Source organism: Oncorhynchus kisutch, linkage group LG8 (assembly GCF_002021735.2).
Source record: "Oncorhynchus kisutch isolate 150728-3 linkage group LG8, Okis_V2, whole genome shotgun sequence".
Taxonomy (NCBI): Eukaryota; Metazoa; Chordata; class Actinopteri; order Salmoniformes; family Salmonidae; genus Oncorhynchus; species Oncorhynchus kisutch.
In genome coordinates, this window is record NC_034181.2 from 3,487,742 (window position 1) to 3,512,272 (window position 24,531).

A 24,531-nucleotide genomic window follows, 5' to 3' on the forward strand; every position below is an offset into this window, starting at 1 on the left:
AGAACACAACATAGACATTTTTAACTAGAATACCCCCTAGTCACGCCCTGACCTACTACACCATAGAGAAACAAGAGCTCTCTATGGTCAGGGCGTGACATATCCAGAGTGACTTACAGTCAATGCATTCATCTTAAGATAGCTAGGTGAGATATACTAAATATCACAAACAATTATACAGGATACGAATATTCCATTCCATCTAAACAATGGATATATGTCTTCTCATTTTAAAACACACCTAAAATCTATGAACATAAATGTTTTACACACATGAAGGTACCCATAAGCAATCATTTCTGGTTAAGAGAACACAAATCTATGAACATAAATGTTTTACACACATGAAGGTACCCATAAGCAATCATTTCTGGTTAAGAGAACACAAATCTATGAACATAAATGTTTTACACACATGAAGGTACCCATAAGCAATCATTTCTGGTTAAGAGAACACAAATGTGAAAAATATGCTGTCGTAACCCAGGGGCACCCGCTCCAGCAGGTATAATTCACTGGTCATCCCCAAAGCCAACACCTCCTTTGGCCACCTTTCCTTCCAGTTCTCTGCTGCCAGTGACTGGAACGAATTGCAAAAATTGCTGAAGGTGGAGACTTATATCCCTCACCAACTTTAAACATCAACTGGGGCGGCAGGGTAGCCTAGTGGTTAGAGCGTTGGACTAGTAACTGGAAGGTTGTGAGTTCAAACCCCCGAGCTGTCGATCTGTCGTTCTGCCCCTGGACAGGCAGTTAACGCACTGTTCCCAGGCCATCATTGAAAATAAGAATGTGTTCTTAACTGACTTGCCTGGTTAAATAAAGGTTAAATAAAGGTAAAATTAAAATGTAAAAAAACTATCTGAGAAGCTGTACATAGTCCATCTGTAAATAGTCCACCCAATCTACCTACCTCATCCCCATATTGTTTTTATTTACTTTTCTGCTCTTTTGCACACCAGTATCTCTACTTGAACATCACCATCTGCTCATCTATCACTCCAGTGTTAATCTGCTAAATTGTAATTACTTTGCTACTATTGGCCTATTTATTGCCTTACCTCCTCACGCCATTTGTACACACTGTATATAGACTTTTTTTCCCCTATTGTGTTATTGACTGTGCACTTCTTTATTCCATGTGTAACTCTGTGTTGATGTTTGTGGCGCACTGCTTGGCCAGGTCACAGTTATAAATGAGAACTTGTTCTCAACTGGACGACCTGGTTAAATAAAGGTGAAATAAAAAATATATAAAAAATGGTGGATATACTGTAGTAACCCAGGTGGGTATACTGTAGTACTGTAGTAACCAAAGTGGATATACTGTAGTACTGTAGTAACCCAGGTGGGTATACTGTAGTACTGTAGGAACCAAAGTGGATATACTGTAGTACTGTACGAACCCAGGTGGATATACTGTAGTACTGTAGGAACCAAGGTGGATATACTGTAGTACTGTAGTAACCCAGGTGGGTATACTGTAGTACTGTACGAACCCAGGTGGATATACTGTAGTACTGTAGTAACCCAGGTGGGTATACTGTAGTACTGTAGTAACCCAGGTGGGTATACTGTAGTACTGTAGTAACCAAAGTGGATATACTGTAGTACTGTAGTAACCCAGGTGGGTATACTGTAGTACTGTAGGAACCAAAGTGGATATACTGTAGTACTGTACGAACCCAGGTGGATATACTGTAGTACTGTAGGAACCAAGGTGGATATACTGTAGTACTGTAGTAACCCAGGTGGGTATACTGTAGTACTGTACGAACCCAGGTGGATATACTGTAGTACTGTAGTAACCCAGGTGGGTATACTGTAGTACTGTAGTAACCCAGGTGGGTATACTGTAGTACTGTAGTAACCCAGGTGGATATACTGTAGTACTGTAGTAACCCAGGTGGGTATACTGTAGTACTGTAGTAACCCAGGTGGGTATACTGTAGTACTGTAGTAACCCAGGTGGATATACTGTAGTACTGTAGTAACCCAGGTGGGTATACTGTAGTAACCCAGGTGGGTATACTGTAGTACTGTAGGAACCCAGGTGGGTATACTGTAGTAACTCAGGTGGATATACTGTAGTACTGTAGTAACCCAGGTGGGTATACTGTAGTAACCCAGGTGGGTATACTGTAGTACTGTAGTAACCCAGATGGATATACTGTAGTACTGTAGTAACTCAGGTGGATATACTGTAGTACTGTAGTAACCCAGGTGGATATACTGTAGTACTGTAGTAACCCAGGTGGGTATACTGTAGTAACCCAGGTGGGTATACTGTAGTACTGTAATAACCCAGGTGGGTATACTGTAGTACTGTAGTAACCCAGGTGGGTATACTGTAGTACTGTAGGAACCAAGGTGGATATACTGTAGTACTGTAGTAACCCAGGTGGGTATACTGTAGTACTGTAGTAACCCATGTGGGTATACTGTAGTACTGTAGTAACCCAGGTGGATATACTGTAGTAAGCCAGGTGTGCAGCCGAGGTACCGTTAACCTTACTAATAGCCTCCCTCTTCTTCTCCAAGCAGGTGGACTAGGAGTATCTGCTGTTACTGGGATCATAGTGGGAGCCCTGCTAGGGACAGCACTGCTAATGGCCTTCTACTTCATCAGGTAAAACAGCATATGTCATGTTCAGTACTGTCTGTGTGGCTCATTTGGTAAGAGTGGATGCTGGTTTCGTACTACAGGGCTGATCTAGTAAGAGTGGATGCTGGTTTCCTGCTACAGGGCTGATCTAGTAGGAAACTATAGCAGGAGGCCCCATTTCACTGTAAACAAGAATCTGTGCACATTTACTGACCTGGCCTAAAGGAGAAGACAGACGATTCAAACCCTTCTCAATGCCTTTTGTCTTGTTCTTAACAGGAAGAACTACAGGATAACCATTGAGAGGCGCACGGCGAGGGAGGAATGTGACATTGGGAAGCACCGTCAGTTACGAGAAGATTCTATCAGATCTAACTTCTCGGCAGCGTAGAGCATCACCGCGGTTACCATCCGTTGCTCCTGACGTTCCCGTTCCAGGGAAGCAAGAAGCAGCGTAGCGCGGATGGAAGCATCATGGGAAATGTGACCAAAGACTCACGCTATACGGCTGTCAGAGGAGTCGTGCTATTTAAAGAAAGACATACTGTCATTTATACATGTTTTAAATTTTCTCTTTTAACTTTTTTGACTTTCATCAACTCAGGAAAGTTCCAATCACACAACAGCACCACTTTCATCTCTGTTGAAGTATATCTTTAGGTGTGTCTTCTCCCCTTAAGAGGGCCAGTACAGATGGCATTAATATTATAATAATATGTTTTCACCTGTTTTATAACAAACAGCGCAAGCGGTTTTGACCATGTAAAAAGCATTTGCACTCCATACAGGGTTAAAGTAACACCAGAGATAACAGGGATCAATAAGCCTGTGAACTTCATTGGTACATGTCAGATCAGAGATAACAGGTCAGATCAGAGTTAACAGGGGTTGATAAACAGGTCAGATCAGAGATAACAGGGGTTGATAAACAGGTCAGGTCAGAGATAACAGGTCAGATCAGAGACAACAGGGGTTGATAAACAGGTCAGATCAGAGATAACAGGGGTTGATCAACAGGTCAGATCATAGATAACACGGGTTGATAAACAGGTCAGCTCAGAGATAACACGGGTTGATAAACAGGTCAGCTCAGAGATAACAGTCTTGTTTAACAGTCTTACGGCTTGGGGTTAGAACCCGTTCAGGGTCCTGGTGGTTCCAGACTTGCTGTGCGGTAGCAGAGAGAACAGTCTACGGCAGTGCCCTCCAACCCTCTTCCTGGAGAGATACCGTTTTCACATCAATCCTAATCTAGCACACTTGATTGTAATTCAACTGAGGTTGGAGCAAACACCTAGGGGAGGAAAGCCCTAGTCAATGGAATGGTCCACACTAAAGGGACCCACCCGAAACTACTACAGGAGATTTGAGTCTTTGAACTTCGGATTACACCATTTCGGTATCAATGCAGTGATTTGATTCTCAATCAACCAATCAAGTAAATCATATAGTATTACACTTTGCAAACAAAAATTCTCTGGTAAAAACCTCCATTCGACTTTGCTTATTTTCTAAATTAAGAATTTTCTAGAGATCTTTTTTTTTTTTTGATTAAATATGGTAATTCTGTAATATACTCTTCCCACAGTATAATAATAATGTATATTACAGTATATGATGATTCTGACACAACTATAACAAAACAGACTGGTTTCTTCTGAGATGAATAGTAACATATATTTATATTTTTCCTCTGCATCTCTGAGACCTGTTATTTCACTATATATATATATATATATATACAGTTGAAGTCAGAAGTTTATATACACTTTAGCCAAATACGTTTAAACTCAGTTTTTCACAATTCCTGACATTTAATCCTAGTAAAAGATCCCTGTCTTAGGTCAGTTAGGATCACCACTTTATTTGAAGAATGTGAAATGTCAGAATAATAGTAGAGAGAATGATTTAGTTCAGCTTTTATTTCTGCCATCACATTCCCAGTGGGTCAGAAGTTTACGTATACTCAATTTGTATTTGGTAGCATTTCCTTGAAATTGTTTTACTGGGGTCAAACGTGTCGGGGAGCCTTCCACAAGATTCCCACAATAAGTTGGGTGAATTTTGGCCCATTCCTCCTGACAGAGCTGGTGTAACTGACTCAGGTTTGTAGGCCTCCTTGCTCGCACATGCTTTTTCAGTTCTGCCCACAAATGTTCTATAGGATTGAGGTCAGTGCTTTGTGATGGCCACTCCAATACCTTGACGTTGTTGTCCTTAAGCCATAACTTTAAAACTTTAAAAGAATGAAGTTTGCTTGGGGTCATTATCCATTTGGAAGACCCATTTGCGACCAAGCTTTGACTTCCTGACTGATGTCCTAAAATGTTGCTTCAATATATCCACATAATTTGCGTTCCTCATCATTTGTGAAGTGCACCAGTCCTTCCTGCAGCAAAGCACCCCCACAACATGATGCTGCCACCCCCGTGCTTCACGGTTGGGAGGGTTTTCTTCAGCTAGCAAGCCTCCCCCTTTTTCGTGCAAACATAACGATGGTCATTATGGACAAACATTTCTCCAAAAAGTACGATCTTTGTCCCCATGTGCAGTTGCAAACTGTAGTCTGGCTTTTTTTATGGCAGTTTTGGAGCAGGTCTTCCTTGCTGTGCGGCATTTCAGGTTATGTCGATATAGGACTCGTTTTACTCTGGATATAGATACTTTTGTATCTAAAAGTATCTATATCCTCCATCATCTTCATAAGGTCCTTTGCTGTTGTTCTGGGATTGATTTGCACTTTTCACACCAAAGTACGTTCATCTCTAGGAGACCGAATGTGTCTCCTTCCTGAGCGGTATGACGGTTGCGTGGTCCCATGGTGTTTATACTTGCGTACTATTGTTTGTACAGATGAACGTGGTGCCTTCAGGCGTTTGGAAATCGCTCCCAAGGATGAACCAGACTTGTGGAGGTCTACAATTATTTTTCTGAGTTCTTGGCTGATTTCTTTTGATTTCCCTATGATGTCAAACAAAGAGGCACTGAGTTTGAAGGTAGGCCTTGAAATACATCCACAGGTACAACTCCAATTGACTCAAATGATGTCAATTAGCCTATCAGAAGCTTCTAAAGCCATGACATAAATTTCTGGAATTTTCCAAGCTGTTTAAAGTTACAGTCAACTTAGTGTATGTAAACTTCTGACCCACTGGAATTGTGATACAGTGAATTATAAGTGAAATTATCTGTCTGTAAACAATATTTGGTCAAATGACTTGTGTCATGCACGAAGTAAATGTCCTAACCGACTTGCCAAAACTATAGTTGTTGAAAAAACACGTTTTAATGACTCCAACCTAAGTGTATGTAAACTTCCTACTTCAACTGTATATTTTGGGAAAATATAGAATCATCAAAGTGATATGTGTAAATTAGTTATATTTATGTATTTTAGTATAATAACAGAAATCTGAGATAAAATATCTACAGACTCACGTATTTAGTACATATGAATGATATCAGATGCCTCATTAGGGTTAGATGGCATTAATATTTCATTATTACTCCTGGCTTCATGGACCCTTATGTTCTCTTCTTCCCAGGCAGGAGGACCATCTCATTGGCAATATGTTGTAGATATATTTTAGAATAATTTGTTTTATTACATTAGAGCTCTGCTCTAATGTAAATCATGTCCTCAAAAGTTTGGTGAAAATGAAAAGTGTGGAAAACTATTCTGAAATGAAATTTCCACTGGACTCTTTTCAATTATCAGCCATGAATAAATTATAAAAATCCATGCCTTTGTAGACACAAAACTAATGGCATAGAAATAGAGCTTACTGTGATACTATAATCACTATAATACCTAGAGCATGCCAGCTAGGTGTCTGGAAGAGAAATCATTAAATGGAAATAATAATTTTTAATTATTTAATTTGAATCTCAGTCTTAATTCCTCTTCCACCTTTGGAATGATCTAAAAGGTTGTGTTTTTCAAATCTTGTTTCAGACATTGAAAATCATCCTCATTCCCTCTTAAACATGTCATTTCGGAGGCCGTTTGGGAGTTAAAAGTTCTAGGGGACATGTTAATGACACGGTATATGGCATCAGTTGGAAAACTCATAATTTGAAAAATGAGTCTGGCAAGGATGGCCAATCAGAGGCCAGTCAAGGCTGTTGTTGGGGGAAACACAGAGGCCAGTCACTGCAGGCCTTGCAGAAGCTAAATACATCCACCCAGCCTATTGGCAGCCTGCGGTTAAACCAGGGCCAATGCTGGGTGATTCAAATGACATGATACTGATTGGAAACTTTTAAAGTGCAGTAGTTAAATGAAAAGCCTGTTGGAGTGGGAGACACATCATCCAATCCAATCCCACTCATTGCAACAACATCACATACAAGAGCTATGAGGTTTTCCTCCCAACTCTAAACTGTTTTTGTCATACGCCAATGTTAATCTCCATGCGTAGTACATAGTATAATAAACACAACCTCGCAGTCCCAAAGTGTTCCCTTCTGAATGTTTATTGGCCTATTTCAAACTCCATTGTAAAATATACTTGATAAAGAATCAGTACGTTCCGAAACCAATTTTTCACTGCAATGACTAGCCGTTACAGCACATCCTTCAGGAAATGATCAAACACCAACTCCGTGTTTAGGGAGTCATTGAGGTGCATACTGACTTCCCTGAACACCCAGTAGGTGTGTTCACAGAGCATCTCAGAGTTGAGGTGGTTATCTAGGATCAGGCCCCCCTCCTCCCTCTTCTTGTTCATTATGATGTTACAGGTCAACATATCTGACCCTAACCCACCAGGATACAGGTCAACATATCAGACCCAAACCCTAACCCACCAGGATACAGGTCAACATATCTGACCCTAACCCTAACCCACCAGGATACAGGTCAACATATCTGACCCTAACCCTAACCCACCAGGATACAGGTCAACATATCTGACCCCAACCCTAACCCACCAGGATACAGGTCAACATATCTGACCCTAACCCACCAGGATACAGGTCAACATATCTGACCCCAACCCACCAGGATACAGGTCAACATATCTGACCCTAACCCACCAGGATACAGGTCAACATATCTGACCCCAACCCACCAAGATACAGGTCAACATATCTGACCCCAGTCCTAACCCACCAGGATACAGGCCAACATATCTGACCCCAACCCTAACCCACCAGGATACAGGTCAACATATCTGACCCCAACCCACCAGGATACAGGTCAACATATCTGACCCTAACCCACCAGGATACAGGTCAACATATCTGACCCCAACCCACCAAGATACAGGTCAACATATCTGACCCCAACTCTAACCCACCAGGATACAGGTCAACATATCTGACCCCAACCCTAACCCACCAGGATACAGGACAACATATCTGACCCCAACTCTAACCCACCAGGATACAGGTCAACATATCTGACCCCAACTCTAACCCACCAGGATACAGGTCAACATATCTGACCCCAACCCACCAGGATACAGGTCAACATATCTGACCCCAACCCTAACCCACCAGGATACAGGTCAACATATCTGACCCCAGACAGACCGACAGACAGACAGACAGACAAAACCTGTGATCTAAACGTCTCTATCTTGAAAATTTGAAAATAGCTTTCAATTGTAAAATGTCATCGGGAGACAATCGTTAGAAGGACTTCCAGAAACGGTGTCGGTACACTTTAATTTAGTTTAGCCTCTCATCTTCTCACAGGCCCCTTTGAGGTGAAAAGGAAATGGAATTACATTTTCTAAAGGAATCCAGTTTTGTAAGCATCCACTAACCTACACCAAATACATGTACGAGCTTCGGCAACAGTCTTTTGGTTAATTAACTTCCTAAAAAAATTGGGCCATTACATATAAGATACCTGTCTAACACGCCTCTCAAAGTGGACATTTCACAGTGAATTAAAAATCAGTTTGTATCATAATTAATTATATATAAAAGCTACATGAAGCTAGTGATGAGGACATGTAGTGATGTAAGTAAAGTATCTGCATATAATGTGTTAGTGTTATTTATGGTTTGATCTTTTATGGTTTGTTTTATTTAACCCCTTGGTTTGTGTAATATACTGTATTATTTTCTGAGATGACACATTATTAAGAAATATCTGCCTTTTACAGACTATACATGGCTTTTTAAGACATATATGTCAGAAATTTAACTTATTTACATTACCAACATACATTGTGTGTATATATATATATTGACAAATAAAATGTAAAAAGTAGCTTGTCCTGTAGTTCCTTATTGTAATCGATTTCCTTGGTGTCACTATAGATTCTCTCCATAAAGGACTCAACAACATGGAAAGAATGCTATTTAGCTTGTCAAATGTCCCCTTCTCCTCTTACTTGACCTTCTATAGCACAGCTCAATAACATTCGGGAACTTTAGACTGTACTGCAAGGGGACTGGACTGTACTGCAAGGGGACTAGACTGTACTGCAAGGGGACTAGACTGTACTGCAAGGGGACTAGACTGTACTGCAAGGGGACTAGACTGTACTGCAAGGAGACTAGACTGTACTGCAAGGGGACTAGACTGTACTGCAAGGGGACTAGACTGTACTGCAAGGGGACTAGACTATACTGCAAGGGGACTAGACTGTACTGCAAGGGGACTAGACTGTACTACAAGGGGACTAGACTGTACTGCAAGGGGACTGGACTGCAAGGTGACTAGACTGTACTACAAGGAGACTAGACTGTACTGCAAGGGGACTGGACTGTACTGCAAGGGGACTAGACTGTACTGCAAGGGGACTAGACTGTACTGCAAGGGGACTAGACTGTACTGCAAGGGGACTAGACTGTACTGCAAGGGGACTGGACTGCAAGGTGACTAGACTGTACTGCAAGGGGACTAGACTGTACTGCAAGGGGACTAGACTGTACTACAAGGGGACTAGACTATACTGCAAGGGGACTAGACTGTACTGCAAGGGGACTAGACTGTACTGCAAGGGGACTGGACTGCAAGGTGACTAGACTGTACTGCAAGGGGACTGGACTGCAAGGTGACTAGACTGTACTGCAAGGGGACTAGACTGTACTGCAAGGGGACTAGACTGTACTGCAAGGGGACTAGACTGTACTGCAAGGGGACTGGACTGCAAGGTGACTAGACTGTACTGCAAGGGGACTAGACTGTACTGCAAGGAGACTAGACTGTACTACAAGGGGACTAGACTATACTGCAAGGGGACTAGACTGTACTGCAAGGGGACTAGACTGTACTGCAAGGGGACTGGACTGTACTGCAAGGGGACTAGACTGTACTGCAAGGGGACTGGACTGTACTGCAAGGGGACTGGACTGTACTGCAAGGGGACTGGACTGTACTGCAAGGAGACTAGACTGTACTGCAAGGGGACTAGACTGTACTGCAAGGGGACTAGACTGTACTACAAGGGGATTAGACTGTACTGCAAGGGGACTAGACTGTACTGCAAGGGGACTAGACTGTACTGCAAGGGGACTAGACTGTACTGCAAGGGGACTAGACTGTACTGCAAGGGGACTAGACTGTACTACAAGGGGACTAGACTGTACTGCAAGGGGACTGGACTGCAAGGTGACTAGACTGTACTACAAGGAGACTAGACTGTACTGCAAGGGGACTGGACTGTACTGCAAGGGGACTAGACTGTACTGCAAGGGGACTAGACTGTACTGCAAGGGGACTAGACTGTACTGCAAGGGGACTAGACTGTACTGCAAGGGGACTGGACTGCAAGGTGACTAGACTGTACTGCAAGGGGACTAGACTGTACTGCAAGGGGACTAGACTGTACTACAAGGGGACTAGACTATACTGCAAGGGGACTAGACTGTACTGCAAGGGGACTAGACTGTACTGCAAGGGGACTGGACTGCAAGGTGACTAGACTGTACTGCAAGGGGACTGGACTGCAAGGTGACTAGACTGTACTGCAAGGGGACTAGACTGTACTGCAAGGGGACTAGACTGTACTGCAAGGGGACTAGACTGTACTGCAAGGGGACTGGACTGCAAGGTGACTAGACTGTACTGCAAGGGGACTAAAACTGTACTGCAAGGAGACTAGACTGTACTACAAGGGGACTAGACTATACTGCAAGGGGACTAGACTGTACTGCAAGGGGACTAGACTGTACTGCAAGGGGACTGGACTGCAAGGTGACTAGACTGTACTGCAAGGGGACTGGACTGCAAGGTGACTAGACTGTACTGCAAGGGGACTAGACTGTACTGCAAGGGGACTAGACTGTACTGCAAGGGGTCTAGACTGTACTGCAAGAAGACTAGACTGTACTACAAGGGGACTAGACTGTACTGCAAGGGGACTAGACTGTACTGCAAGGAGACTAGACTGTACTGCAAGGGGACTAGACTGTACTGCAAGGGGACTAGACTGTACTGCAAGGGGACTGGACTGTACTGCAAGGAGACTGCAAGGTGACTAGACTGTACTGCAAGGAGACTGTACTGTACTGCAAGGGGACTAGACTGTACTACAAGGGGACTAGACTGTACTGCAAGGGGACTAGACTGTACTGCAAGGGGACTAGACTGTACTGCAAGGGGACTAGACTGTACTACAAGGGGACTAGACTATACTGCAAGGGGACTAGACTGTACTGCAAGGGGACTAGACTGTACTGCAAGGGGACTAGACTGTACTACAAGGGGATTAGACTGTACTGCAAGGGGACTAGACTGTACTACAAGGGGACTAGACTGTACTGCAAGGGGACTAGACTGTACTGCAAGGGGACTAGACTGTACTACAAGGGGACTAGACTATACTGCAAGGGGACTAGACTGTACTGCAAGGGGACTAGACTGTACTGCAAGGGGACTAGACTGTACTGCAAGGGGACTAGACTGTACTACAAGGGGACTAGACTGTACTACAAGGGGACTAGACTGTACTGCAAGGGGACTAGACTGTACTGCAAGGGGACTGGACTGTACTGCAAGGGGACTGGACTGTACTGCAAGGGGACTGGACTGTACTGCAAGGAGACTAGACTGTACTGCAAGGGGACTAGACTGTACTGCAAGGGGACTAGACTGTACTACAAGGGGATTAGACTGTACTGCAAGGGGACTAGACTGTACTGCAAGGGGACTAGACTGTACTGCAAGGGGACTAGACTGTACTGCAAGGGGACTAGACTGTACTGCAAGGGGACTAGACTGTACTGCAAGGGGACTGGACTGTACTGCAAGGGGACTGGACTGTACTGCAAGGAGACTAGACTGCAAGGTGACTAGACTGTACTGCAAGGGGACTAGACTGTACTGCAAGGGGACTAGACTGTACTACAAGGGGACTAGACTGTACTGCAAGGGGACTAGACTGTACTGCAAGGGGACTAGACTGTACTGCAAGGGGACTAGACTGTACTACAAGGGGACTAGACTATACTGCAAGGGGACTAGACTGTACTGCAAGGGGACTAGACTGTACTGCAAGGGGACTAGACTGTACTACAAGGGGATTAGACTGTACTGCAAGGGGACTAGACTGTACTGCAAGGGGACTAGACTGTACTGCAAGGTGACTAGACTGTACTGCAAGGGAACTAGACTGTACTGCAAGGGGACTGGACTGTACTGCAAGGGGACTAGACTGTACTGCAAGGGGACTAGACTGTACTACAAGGGGACTAGACTGTACTGCAAGGGGACTAGACTGTACTGCAAGGGGACTAGACTGTACTGCAAGGGGACTAGACTGTACTACAAGGGGATTAGACTGTACTGCAAGGGGACTAGACTGTACTGCAAGGGGACTAGACTGTACTGCAAGGGGACTAGACTGTACTGCAAGGGAACTAGACTGTACTGCAAGGGCACTAGACTTAGACTGTACTGCAACGAGACTGTACTGCAAGGTGCCTAGACTGTACTGCAAAGAGACTGTACTGCAAGAGGACTAGACTGTACTGCAAGGGGACTAGACTGTACTGCAAGGGGACTAGACTGTACCGCAAGGGGACTAGACTGTACTGCAAGGGGACTGTACTGCAAGGAAACTAGACTCTACTGCAAGGGGACTAGACTACTAGAAGTGGACTAGACTGTACTGCAAGGAGACTGTACTGCAAGTGGACTAGACTGTCAAGCTCCTTAACATGAAATTGTTGCACCATTCAAACAAGCAGAAAATATGCTCAGCAGCAAGTACCTTACTTAATCCTTAACATGTAGACATGACAGAAGCATAAACGAATGTAACCTGTCAGGATAGATGAAAAACAGAGGGAATGCTTGAGTCCTTCCTTAGTGTTGCAGCACTAGAGGTTTAGGGTTCAGCCATACATTCCTCATGGACTCCAGACTAGCAGTGTGAACACTGTGGGTAAACAAGTCGGGACCGAGAGGTTGCCGTGTGAACACAGGTCAATCCTGCCAAGACAAACTAGCGCTGACAAACCTGAGCTGAGCTGAGCTGTCCACTAGTTGTTGTTGAGTGGTCAACAACTTCCTACTGTCCACTACACTAAACAGAGTGGTCAACAACTTCCTACTGTCCACTACACTAAACAGAGTGGTCAACAACTTCCTACTGTCCACTACACTAAACAGAGTGGTCAACAACTTCCTACTGTCCACGACACTGAACAGAGTGGTCAACAACTTCCTACTGTCCACGACACTGAACAGAGTGGTCAACAACTTCCTGCTGTCCACTACACTAAACAGAGTGGTCAACAACTCCCTACTGTCCACTACACTAAACAGAGTGGTCAACAACTTCCTACTGTCCACTACACTAAACACAGTGGTCAACAACTTCCTACTGTCCACTACACTAAACACAGTGGTCAACAACTTCCTACTGTCCACTACACTAAACAGAGTGGTCAACAACTTCCTACTGTCCACTACACTAAACACAGTGGTCAACAACTTCCTACTGTCCACTACACTAAACACAGTGGTCAACAACTTCCTACTGTCCACTACACTAAACAGAGTGGTCAACAACTTCCTACTGTCCACTACACTAAACACAGTGGTCAACAACTTCCTACTGTCTACTACACTAAACAGGGTGGTCAACAACTTCCTACTGTCCACTACACTAAACACAGTGGTCAACAACTTCCTACTGTCTACTACACTAAACAGGGTGGTCAACAACTTCCTACTGTCCACTACACTAAACAGAGTGGTCAACAACTTCCTACTGTCCACTACACTAAACACAGTGGTCAACAACTTCCTACTGTCTACTACACTAAACAGGGTGGTCAACAACTTCCTACTGTCCACTACACTAAACACAGTGGTCAACAACTTCCTACTGTCCACTACACTAAACACAGTGGTCAACAACTTCCTACTGTCCACTACACTAAACAGAGTGGTCAACAACTTCCTACTGTCCACTACACTAAACACAGTGGTCAACAACTTCCTACTGTCTACTACACTAAACAGGGTGGTCAACAACTTCCTACTGTCCACTACACTAAACACAGTGGTCAACAACTTCCTACTGTCCACTACACTAAACAGAGTGGTCAACAACTTCCTACTGTCCACTACACTAAACACAGTGGTCAACAACTTCCTACTGTCTACTACACTAAACAGGGTGGTCAACAACTTCCTACTGTCCACTACACTAAACACAGTGGTCAACAACTTCCTACTGTCCACTACACTAAACACAGTGGTCAACAACTTCCTACTGTCCACTACACTAAACACAGTGGTCAACAACTTCCTACTGTCCACTACACTAAACACAGTGGTCAACAACTTCCTACTGTCCACTACACTAAACAGAGTGGTCAACAACTTCCTACTGTCCACTACACTAAACACAGTGGTCAACAACTTCCTACTGTCCACTACACTAAACACAGTGGTCAACAACTTCCTACTGTCCACTACACTAAACACAGTGGTCAACAACTTCCTACTGTCCACTACACTAAACACAGTGGTCAACAACTTCCTACTGTCTACTACACTAAACAGGGTGGTCAACAACTTCCTACTGTCCACTACACTAAACAGAGTGGTCAACAACTTCCTACTGTCCACTACACTAAACAGAGTGGTCAACAACTTCCTACTGTCCACTACACTAAACACAGTGGTCAACAACTTCCTACTGTCCACTACACTAAACACAGTGGTCAACAACTTCCTACTGTCTACTACACTAAACAGGGTGGTCAACAACTTCCTACTGTCCACTACACTAAACACAGTGGTCAACAACTTCCTACTCTCTACTACACTAAACAGGGTGGTCAACAACTTCCTACTGTCCACTACACTAAACAGAGTGGTCAACAACTTCCTACTGTCCACTACACTAAACACAGTGGTCAACAACTTCCTACTGTCCACTACACTAAACACAGTGGTCAACAACTTCCTACTGTCCACTACACTAAACAAAGTGGTCAACAACTTCCTACTGTCCACTACACTAAACACAGTGGTCAACAACTTCCTACTGTCCACTACACTAAACACAGTGGTCAACAACTTCCTACTGTCCACTACACTAAACAAAGTGGTCAACAACTTCCTACTGTCCACTACACTAAACACAGTGGTCAACAACTTCCTACTGTCCACTACACTAAACACAGTGGTCAACAACTTCCTACTGTCTACTACACTAAACAGGGTGGTCAACAACTTCCTACTGTCTACTACACTAAACAGGGTGGTCAACAACTTCCTACTGTCCACTACACTAAACAGAGTGGTCAACAACTTCCTACTGTCCACTACACTAAACAGGGTGGTCAACAACTTCCTACTGTCCACTACACTAAACACAGTGGTCAACAACTTCCTACTGTCCACTACACTAAACACAGTGGTCAACAACTTCCTACTGTCCACTACACTAAACAGGGTGGTCAACAACTTCCTACTGTCCACTACACTAAACACAGTGGTCAACAACTTCCTACTGTCCACTACACTAAACACAGTGGTCAACAACTTCCTACTGTCCACTACACTAAACACAGTGGTCAACAACTTCCTACTGTCCACTACACTAAACACAGTGGTCAACAACTTCCTACTGTCCACTACACTAAACACAGTGGTCAACAACTTCCTACTGTCCACTACACTAAACACAGTGGTCAACAACTTCCTACTGTCCACTACACTAAACACAGTGGTCAACAACTTCCTACTGTCCACTACACTAAACACAGTGGTCAACAACTTCCTACTGTCCACTACACTAAACACAGTGGTCAACAACTTCCTACTGTCTACTACACTAAACAGGGTGGTCAACAACTTCCTACTGTCTACTACACTAAACAGGGTGGTCAACAACTTCCTACTGTCCACTACACTAAACAGAGTGGTCAACAACTTCCTACTGTCCACTACACTAAACACAGTGGTCAACAACTTCCTACTGTCCACTACACTAAACACAGTGGTCAACAACTTCCTACTGTCTACTACACTAAACAGGGTGGTCAACAACTTCCTACTGTCTACTACACTAAACAGGGTGGTCAACAACTTCCTACTGTCCACTACACTAAACAGAGTGGTCAACAACTTCCTACTGTCCACTACACTAAACACAGTGGTCAACAACTTCCTACTGTCCACTACACTAAACAGAGTGGTCAACAACTTCCTACTGTCCACTACACTAAACACAGTGGTCAACAACTTCCTACTGTCCACTACACTAAACACAGTGGTCAACAACTTCCTACTGTCCACTACACTAAACACAGTGGTCAACAACTTCCTACTGTCCACTACACTAAACACAGTGGTCAACAACTTCCTACTGTCCACTACACTAAACACAGTGGTCAACAACTTCCTACTGTCCACTACACTAAACACAGTGGTCAACAACTTCCTACTGTCCACTACACTAAACACAGTGGTCAACAACTTCCTACTGTCTACTACACTAAACAGGGTGGTCAACAACTTCCTACTGTCTACTACACTAAACAGGGTGGTCAACAACTTCCTACTGTCCACTACACTAAACACAGTGGTCAACAACTTCCTACTCTCTACTACACTAAACAGGGTGGTCAACAACTTCCTACTGTCCACTACACTAAACAGAGTGGTCAACAACTTCCTACTGTCCACTACACTAAACACAGTGGTCAACAACTTCCTACTGTCCACTACACTAAACACAGTGGTCAACAACTTCCTACTGTCCACTACACTAAACAAAGTGGTCAACAACTTCCTACTGTCCACTACACTAAACACAGTGGTCAACAACTTCCTACTGTCCACTACACTAAACACAGTGGTCAACAACTTCCTACTGTCCACTACACTAAACAAAGTGGTCAACAACTTCCTACTGTCCACTACACTAAACACAGTGGTCAACAACTTCCTACTGTCCACTACACTAAACACAGTGGTCAACAACTTCCTACTGTCTACTACACTAAACAGGGTGGTCAACAACTTCCTACTGTCTACTACACTAAACAGGGTGGTCAACAACTTCCTACTGTCCACTACACTAAACAGAGTGGTCAACAACTTCCTACTGTCCACTACACTAAACAGGGTGGTCAACAACTTCCTACTGTCCACTACACTAAACACAGTGGTCAACAACTTCCTACTGTCCACTACACTAAACACAGTGGTCAACAACTTCCTACTGTCCACTACACTAAACAGGGTGGTCAACAACTTCCTACTGTCCACTACACTAAACACAGTGGTCAACAACTTCCTACTGTCCACTACACTAAACACAGTGGTCAACAACTTCCTACTGTCCACTACACTAAACACAGTGGTCAACAACTTCCTACTGTCCACTACACTAAACACAGTGGTCAACAACTTCCTACTGTCCACTACACTAAACACAGTGGTCAACAACTTCCTACTGTCCACTACACTAAACACAGTGGTCAACAACTTCCTACTGTCCACTACACTAAACACAGTGGTCAACAACTTCCTACTGTCCACTACACTAAACACAGTGGTCAACAACTTCCTACTGTCCACTACACTAAACACAGTGGTCAACAACTTCCTACTGTCTACTACACTAAACAGGGTGGTCAACAACTTCCTACTGTCTACTACACTAAACAGGGTGGTCAACAACTTCCTACTGTCCACTACACTAAACAGAGTGGTCAACAACTTCCTACTGTCCACTACACTAAACACAGTGGTCAACAACTTCCTACTGTCCACTACACTAAACACAGTGGTCAACAACTTCCTACTGTCTACTACACTAAACAGGGTGGTCAACAACTTCCTACTGTCTACTACACTAAACAGGGTGGTCAACAACTTCCTACTGTCCACTACACTAAACAGAGTGGTCAACAACTTCCTACTGTCCACTACACTAAACACAGTGGTCAACAACTTCCTACTGTCCACTACACTAAACAGAGTGGTCAACAACTTCCTACTGTCCACTACACTAAACACAGTGGTCAACAACTTCCTACTGTCCACTACACTAAACACAGTGGTCAACAACTTCCTACTGTCCACTACACTAAACACAGTGGTCAACAACTTCCTACTGTCCACTACACTAAACACAGTGGTCAACAACTTCCTACTGTCCACTACACTAAACACAGTGGTCAACAACTTCCTACTGTCCACTACACTAAACACAGTGGTCAACAACTTCCTACTGTCCACTACACTAAACACAGTGGTCAACAACTTCCTACTGTCCACTACACTAAACACAGTGGTCAACAACTTCCTACTGTCCACTACACTAAACACAGTGGTCAACAACTTCCTACTGTCTACTACACTAAACAGGGTGGTCAACAACTTCCTACTGTCTACTACACTAAACAGGGTGGTCAACAACTTCCTAAAGTCCACTACACTAAACAGAGTGGTCAACAACTTCCTACTGTCCACTACACTAAACACAGTGGTCAACAACTTCCTACTGTCCACTACACTAAACACAGTGGTCAACAACTTCCTACTGTCCACTACACTAAACAGGGTGGTCAACAACTTCCTACTGTCCACTACACTAAACACAGTGGTCAACAACTTCCTACTGTCTACTACACTAAACACAGTGGTCAACAACTTCCTACTGTCCACTACACTAAACACAGTGGTCAACAACTTCCTACTGTCCACTACACTAAACACAGTGGTCAACAACTTCCTACTGTCCACTACACTAAACACAGTGGTCAACAACTTCCTACTGTCCACTACACTAAACACAGTGGTCAACAACTTCCTACTGTCCACTACACTAAACAGGGTGGTCAACAACTTCCTACTGTCCACTACACTAAACAGGGTGGTCAACAACTTCCTACTGTCCACTACACTAAACACAGTGGTCAACAACTTCCTACTGTCCACTACACTAAACACAGTGGTCAACAACTTCCTACTGTCTACTACACTAAACACAGTGGTCAACAACTTCCTACTGTCCAATACATTAAACACAGTGGTCAACAACTTCCTACTGTCCACTACACTAAACACAGTGGTCAACAACTTCCTACTGTCCAATACATTAAACACAGTGGTCAACAACTTCCTACTGTCCAATACATTAAACACAGTGGTCAACAACTTCCTACTGTCCACTACACTAAACACAGTGGTCAACAACTTCCTACTGTCCAATACATTAAACACAGTGGTCAACAACTTCCTACTGTCCACTACACTAAACACAGTGGTCAACAACTTCCTACTGTCCACTACACTAAACACAGTGGTCAACAACTTCCTACTGTCCACTACACTAAACACAGTGGTCAACAACTTCCTACTGTCCACTACACTAAACACAGTGGTCAACAACTTCCTACTGTCCACTACACTAAACACAGTGGTCAACAACTTCCTACTGTCCACTACACTAAACACAGTGGTCAACAACTTCCTACTGTCCACTACACTAAACACAGTGGTCAACAACTTCCTACTGTCTACTACACTAAACACAGTGGTCAACAACTTCCTACTGTCCACTACACTAAACACAGTGGTCAACAACTTCCTACTGTCTACTACACTAAACAGGGTGGTCAACAACTTCCTACTGTCTACTACACTAAACACAGTGGTCAACAACTTCCTACTGTCTACTACACTAAACACAGTGGTCAACATCTTCCTACTGTCCACTACACTAAACACAGTGGTCAACAACTTCCTACTGTCCACTACACTAAACACAGTGGTCAACAACTTCCTACTGTCCACTACACTAAACACAGTGGTCAACAACTTCCTACTGTCCACTACACTAAACACAGTGGTCAACAACTTCCTACTGTCCACTACACTAAACAGGGTGGTCAACAACTTCCTACTGTCCACTACACTAAACACAGTGGTCAACAACTTCCTACTGTCCACTACACTAAACACAGTGGTCAACAACTTCCTACTGTCCACTACACTAAACACAGTGGTCAACAACTTCCTACTGTCCACTACACTAAACACAGTGGTCAACAACTTCCTACTGTCCACTACACTAAACACAGTGGTCAACAACTTCCTACTGTCCACTACACTAAACACAGTGGTCAACAACTTCCTACTGTCCACTACACTAAACACAGTGGTCAACAACTTCCTACTGTCCACTACACTAAACAAAGTGGTCAACAACTTCCTACTGTCCACTACACTAAACACAGTGGTCAACAACTTCCTACTGTCTACTACACTAAACACAGTGGTCAACAACTTCCTACTGTCCACTACACTAAACACAGTGGTCAACAACTTCCTACTGTCCACTACACTAAACACAGTGGTCAACAACTTCCTACTGTCTACTACACTAAACACAGTGGTCAACAACTTCCTACTGTCCACTACACTAAACACAGTGGTGAACAACTTCCTACTGTCCACTACACTAAACACAGTGGTCAACAACTTCCTACTGTCTACTACACTAAACACAGTGGTCAACAACTTCCTACTGTCCACTACACTAAACACAGTGGTCAACAACTTCCTACTGTCCACTACACTAAACACAGTGGTCAACAACTTCCTACTGTCCACTACACTAAACACAGTGGTCAACAACTTCCTACTGTCCACTACACTAAACACAGTGGTCAACAACTTCCTACTGTCCACTACACTAAACACAGTGGTCAACAACTTCCTACTGTCTACTACACTAAACAGGGTGGTCAACAACTTCCTACTGTCCACTACACTAAACAGGGTGGTCAACAACTTCCTACTGTCCACTACACTAAACACAGTGGTCAACAACTTCCTACTGTCCACTACACTAAACACAGTGGTCAACAACTTCCTACTGTCCACTACACTAAACACAGTGGTCAACAACTTCCTACTGTCCACTACACTAAACACAGTGGTCAACAACTTCCTACTGTCCACTACACTAAACACAGTGGTCAACAACTTCCTACTGTCCACTACACTAAACACAGTGGTCAACAACTTCCTACTGTCCACTACACTAAACACAGTGGTCAACAACTTCCTACTGTCCACTACACTAAACAGGGTGGTCAACAACTTCCTACTGTCCACTACACTAAACACAGTGGTCAACAACTTCCTACTGTCCACTACACTAAACAGAGTGGTCAAAAACTTCCTACTGTCCACTACACTAAACACAGTGGTCAACAACTTCCTACTGTCTACTACACTAAACACAGTGGTCAACAACTTCCTACTGTCTACTACACTAAACACAGTGGTCAACAACTTCCTACTGTCCACTACACTAAACACAGTGGTCAACAACTTCCTACTGTCCACTACACTAAACACAGTGGTCAACAACTTCCTACTGTCCACTACACTAAACACAGTGGTCAACAACTTCCTACTGTCCACTACACTAAACAGGGTGGTCAACAACTTCCTACTGTCCACTACACTAAACACAGTGGTCAACAACTTCCTACTGTCCACTACACTAAACAGGGTGGTCAACAACTTCCTACTGTCCACTACACTAAACACAGTGGTCAACAACTTCCTACTGTCCACTACACTAAACACAGTGGTCAGTGTTATTCTTCTTACACAGGAGTGAGCTTTTTGGCTGATTGTCCTGGCATCTGCAGACAGTGAACGATTGTTTCTTTTAATCAGCAGAGAAAAGAAATGCAGGTTTCTAAAAGTGGTACATGACATCATCATGATATATGGTGTGCTACTTAACTTAAAGTAATGTACTCATCGTGAACATTAACACTTACGTTGTACATATCGTACTTTTAGTACTCTTTATAAAAAGGTCCAGAGGAACATTCAATCTATTTTTAACACCTATTGGAATGTCCACGTTGTCATGGCAATGCTTCTAGGGGTGCCCTGATATGCGGTGTATTATGAACCTTGCACAGGACTTGGGGGCTCAATTGCAAAGTAGGAAAATAAGCAGAAAATGAACTATGCTTTCTCTGTGCATACAGCTCACTGAGCCTTGTTTTCAATCACAACAATTTTTAAAATTCTTATCCTTTTTTTCCAAATACCCCCCTATGGCCTTACACGCCGATATGAGTATTAAATATTTCACTGCAGGTGAAAGTGGACATTCTTTTATCCCTTTGAGTCACTGCATGGAGGAGTGATAAGCACACACACACACACACACACACACACACACACACACACACACACACACACACACACACACACACACTCACACCCCCCCCCCCACACACACACACACACACACACAATGCATTCTCAAGTGAAGAATTCCTATTGAATTCCCGCGGTGGTGTCTAAAGCTAACTGGGGATAGTAGTGCTTTATGTTCCCGCAAAAAAAGTGTAGGTTCTGTAAGATAGTATACTGTAAGTGTAGGTTCTGTAATACAGTATACTCTAAGTGTAGGTTCTGTAAGATAGTATACTGTAAGTGTAGGTTCTGCAAGATACTATACTGTAAGTGTAGGTTCTGTAAGATAGTATACTGTAAGTGTAGGTTCTGCAAGATACTATACTGTAAGTGTAGGTTCTGTAAGATAGTATACTGTAAGTGTAGGTTCTGCAAGATACTATACTGTAAGTGTAGGTTATGTAAGATAGTATACTGTAAGTGTAGGTTCTGCAAGATAGTATACTGTAAGTGTAGGTTCTGTAAGATAGTATACTGTAAGTGTAGGTTCTGCAAGATAGTATACTGTAAGTGTAGGTTATGTAAGATAGTATACTGTAAGTGTAGGTTCTGTAAGATAGTATACTGTAAGTGTAGGTTCTGTAAGATAGTATACTGTAAGTGTAGGTTCTGCAAGATACTATACTGTAAGTGTAGGTTATGTAAGATAGTATACTGTAAGTGTAGGTTCTGCAAGATAGTATACTCTAAGTGTAGGTTCTGTAAGATAATATATTGTACAATGCATTCAGAAATTATTCAGACCTCTTGACTTTTTCCAAACTTTGTTAAGTTACAGGTTCATTCTAAAATGGATTGTACAACACATTTTCCTCATCAATCTACACACAATACCCCATAATGACATCACAATACCCCATCATGACATAACAATACCCCATAATGACAAAGTGAAAACAAGATTTTGAGAAAACAGAAATACCTTATTTACATAAGTATTCAGACCCTTTGCTATGAGATTTAAAATTGAGCTCAGGTGCATCCTGTTTCCATTGATCATCCTTGAGATGTTTCTACAACTTAATTCGAACCCACCTGTGGTAAATTCAAATGATTTGACATGATTTGGAAAGGCACACACCTGTCTATATAAGTTTACAGAGGGCATCTGAGGAGGGTTTATTATACTGTAGTCAGGGGGCATCTGAGGAGGGTTTATTATACTGTAGTCAGGGGGCATCTGAGGAGGGTGTATTATACTGTAGTTTACAGAGGGCATCTGAGGAGGGTTTATTATACTGTAGTTTACAGAGGGCATCTGAGGAGGGTTTATTATACTGTAGTTTACAGAGGGCATCTGAGGAGGGTGTATTATACTGTAGTCAGGGGGCATCTGAGGAGGGTTTATTATACTGTAGTTTACAGAGGGCATCTGAGGAGGGTTTATTATACTGTAGTCAGGGGGCATCTGAGGAGGGTTTATTATACTGTAGTTTACAGAGGGCATCTGAGGAGGGTTTATTATACTGTAGTCAGGGGGCATCTGAGGAGGGTTTATTATACTGTAGTCAGAGGGCATCTGAGGAGGGTTTATTATACTGTAGTTTACAGAGGGCATCTGAGGAGGGTTTATTATACTGTAGTTTACAGAGGGCATCTGAGGAGGGTTTATTATACTGTAGTCAGGGGGCATCTGAGGAGAGTTTATTATACTGTAGTCAGGGGGCATCTGAGGAGGGTTTATTATACTGTAGTCAGGGGGCATCTGAGGAGGGTTTATTATACTGTAGTCAGGGGGCATCTGAGGAGGGTTTATTATACTGTAGTTTACAGAGGGCATCTGAGGAGGGTTTATTATACTGTAGTTTACAGAGGGCATCTGAGGAGGGTTTATTATACTGTAGTCAGGGGGCATCTGAGGAGGGTTTATTATACTGTAGTCAGGGGGCATCTGAGGAGGGTTTATTATACTGTAGTCAGGGGGCATCTGAGGAGGGTTTATTATACTGTAGTTTACAGAGGGCATCTGAGGAGGGTTTATTATACTGTAGTCAGGGGGCATCTGAGGAGGGTTTATTATACTGTAGTCAGGGGGCATCTGAGGAGGGTTTATTATACTGTAGTCAGGGGGCATCTGAGGAGAGTTTATTATACTGTAGTCAGGGGGCATCTGAGGAGGGTTTGTTATACTGTAGTCAGGGGGCATCTGAGGAGAGTTTATTATACTGTAGTCAGGGGGCATCTGAGGAGGGTTTATTATACTGTAGTCAGGGGGTATCTGAGGAGGGTTTATTATACTGTAGTCAGGGGGCATCTGAGG

At 43.3% G+C, this 24,531-nt stretch overlaps 1 protein-coding gene across 2 annotated transcripts in view; it reads left to right on the plus strand.

The window, feature by feature from the left end:
• Positions 1–8,828, plus strand: part of LOC109875913 (atrial natriuretic peptide receptor 3) — an 89,076-nt gene extending 80,248 nt beyond the window's left edge. Inside the window, exons 7-8 of one of the 2 annotated variants that reach the window (XM_031829555.1) lie at positions 2,545–2,629; positions 2,885–8,828. In XM_031829555.1, the coding sequence (XP_031685415.1) occupies positions 2,545–2,629; positions 2,885–2,996 (197 nt within the window). In that variant the 3' untranslated portion in view covers positions 2,997–8,828. Of the gene's footprint in view, positions 1–2,541; positions 2,630–2,884 lie in introns of both variants that reach the window. The other variant, XM_031829554.1, reaches the window with a different exon arrangement.
• Positions 8,829–24,531: the final 15,703 nt, after the last annotated feature.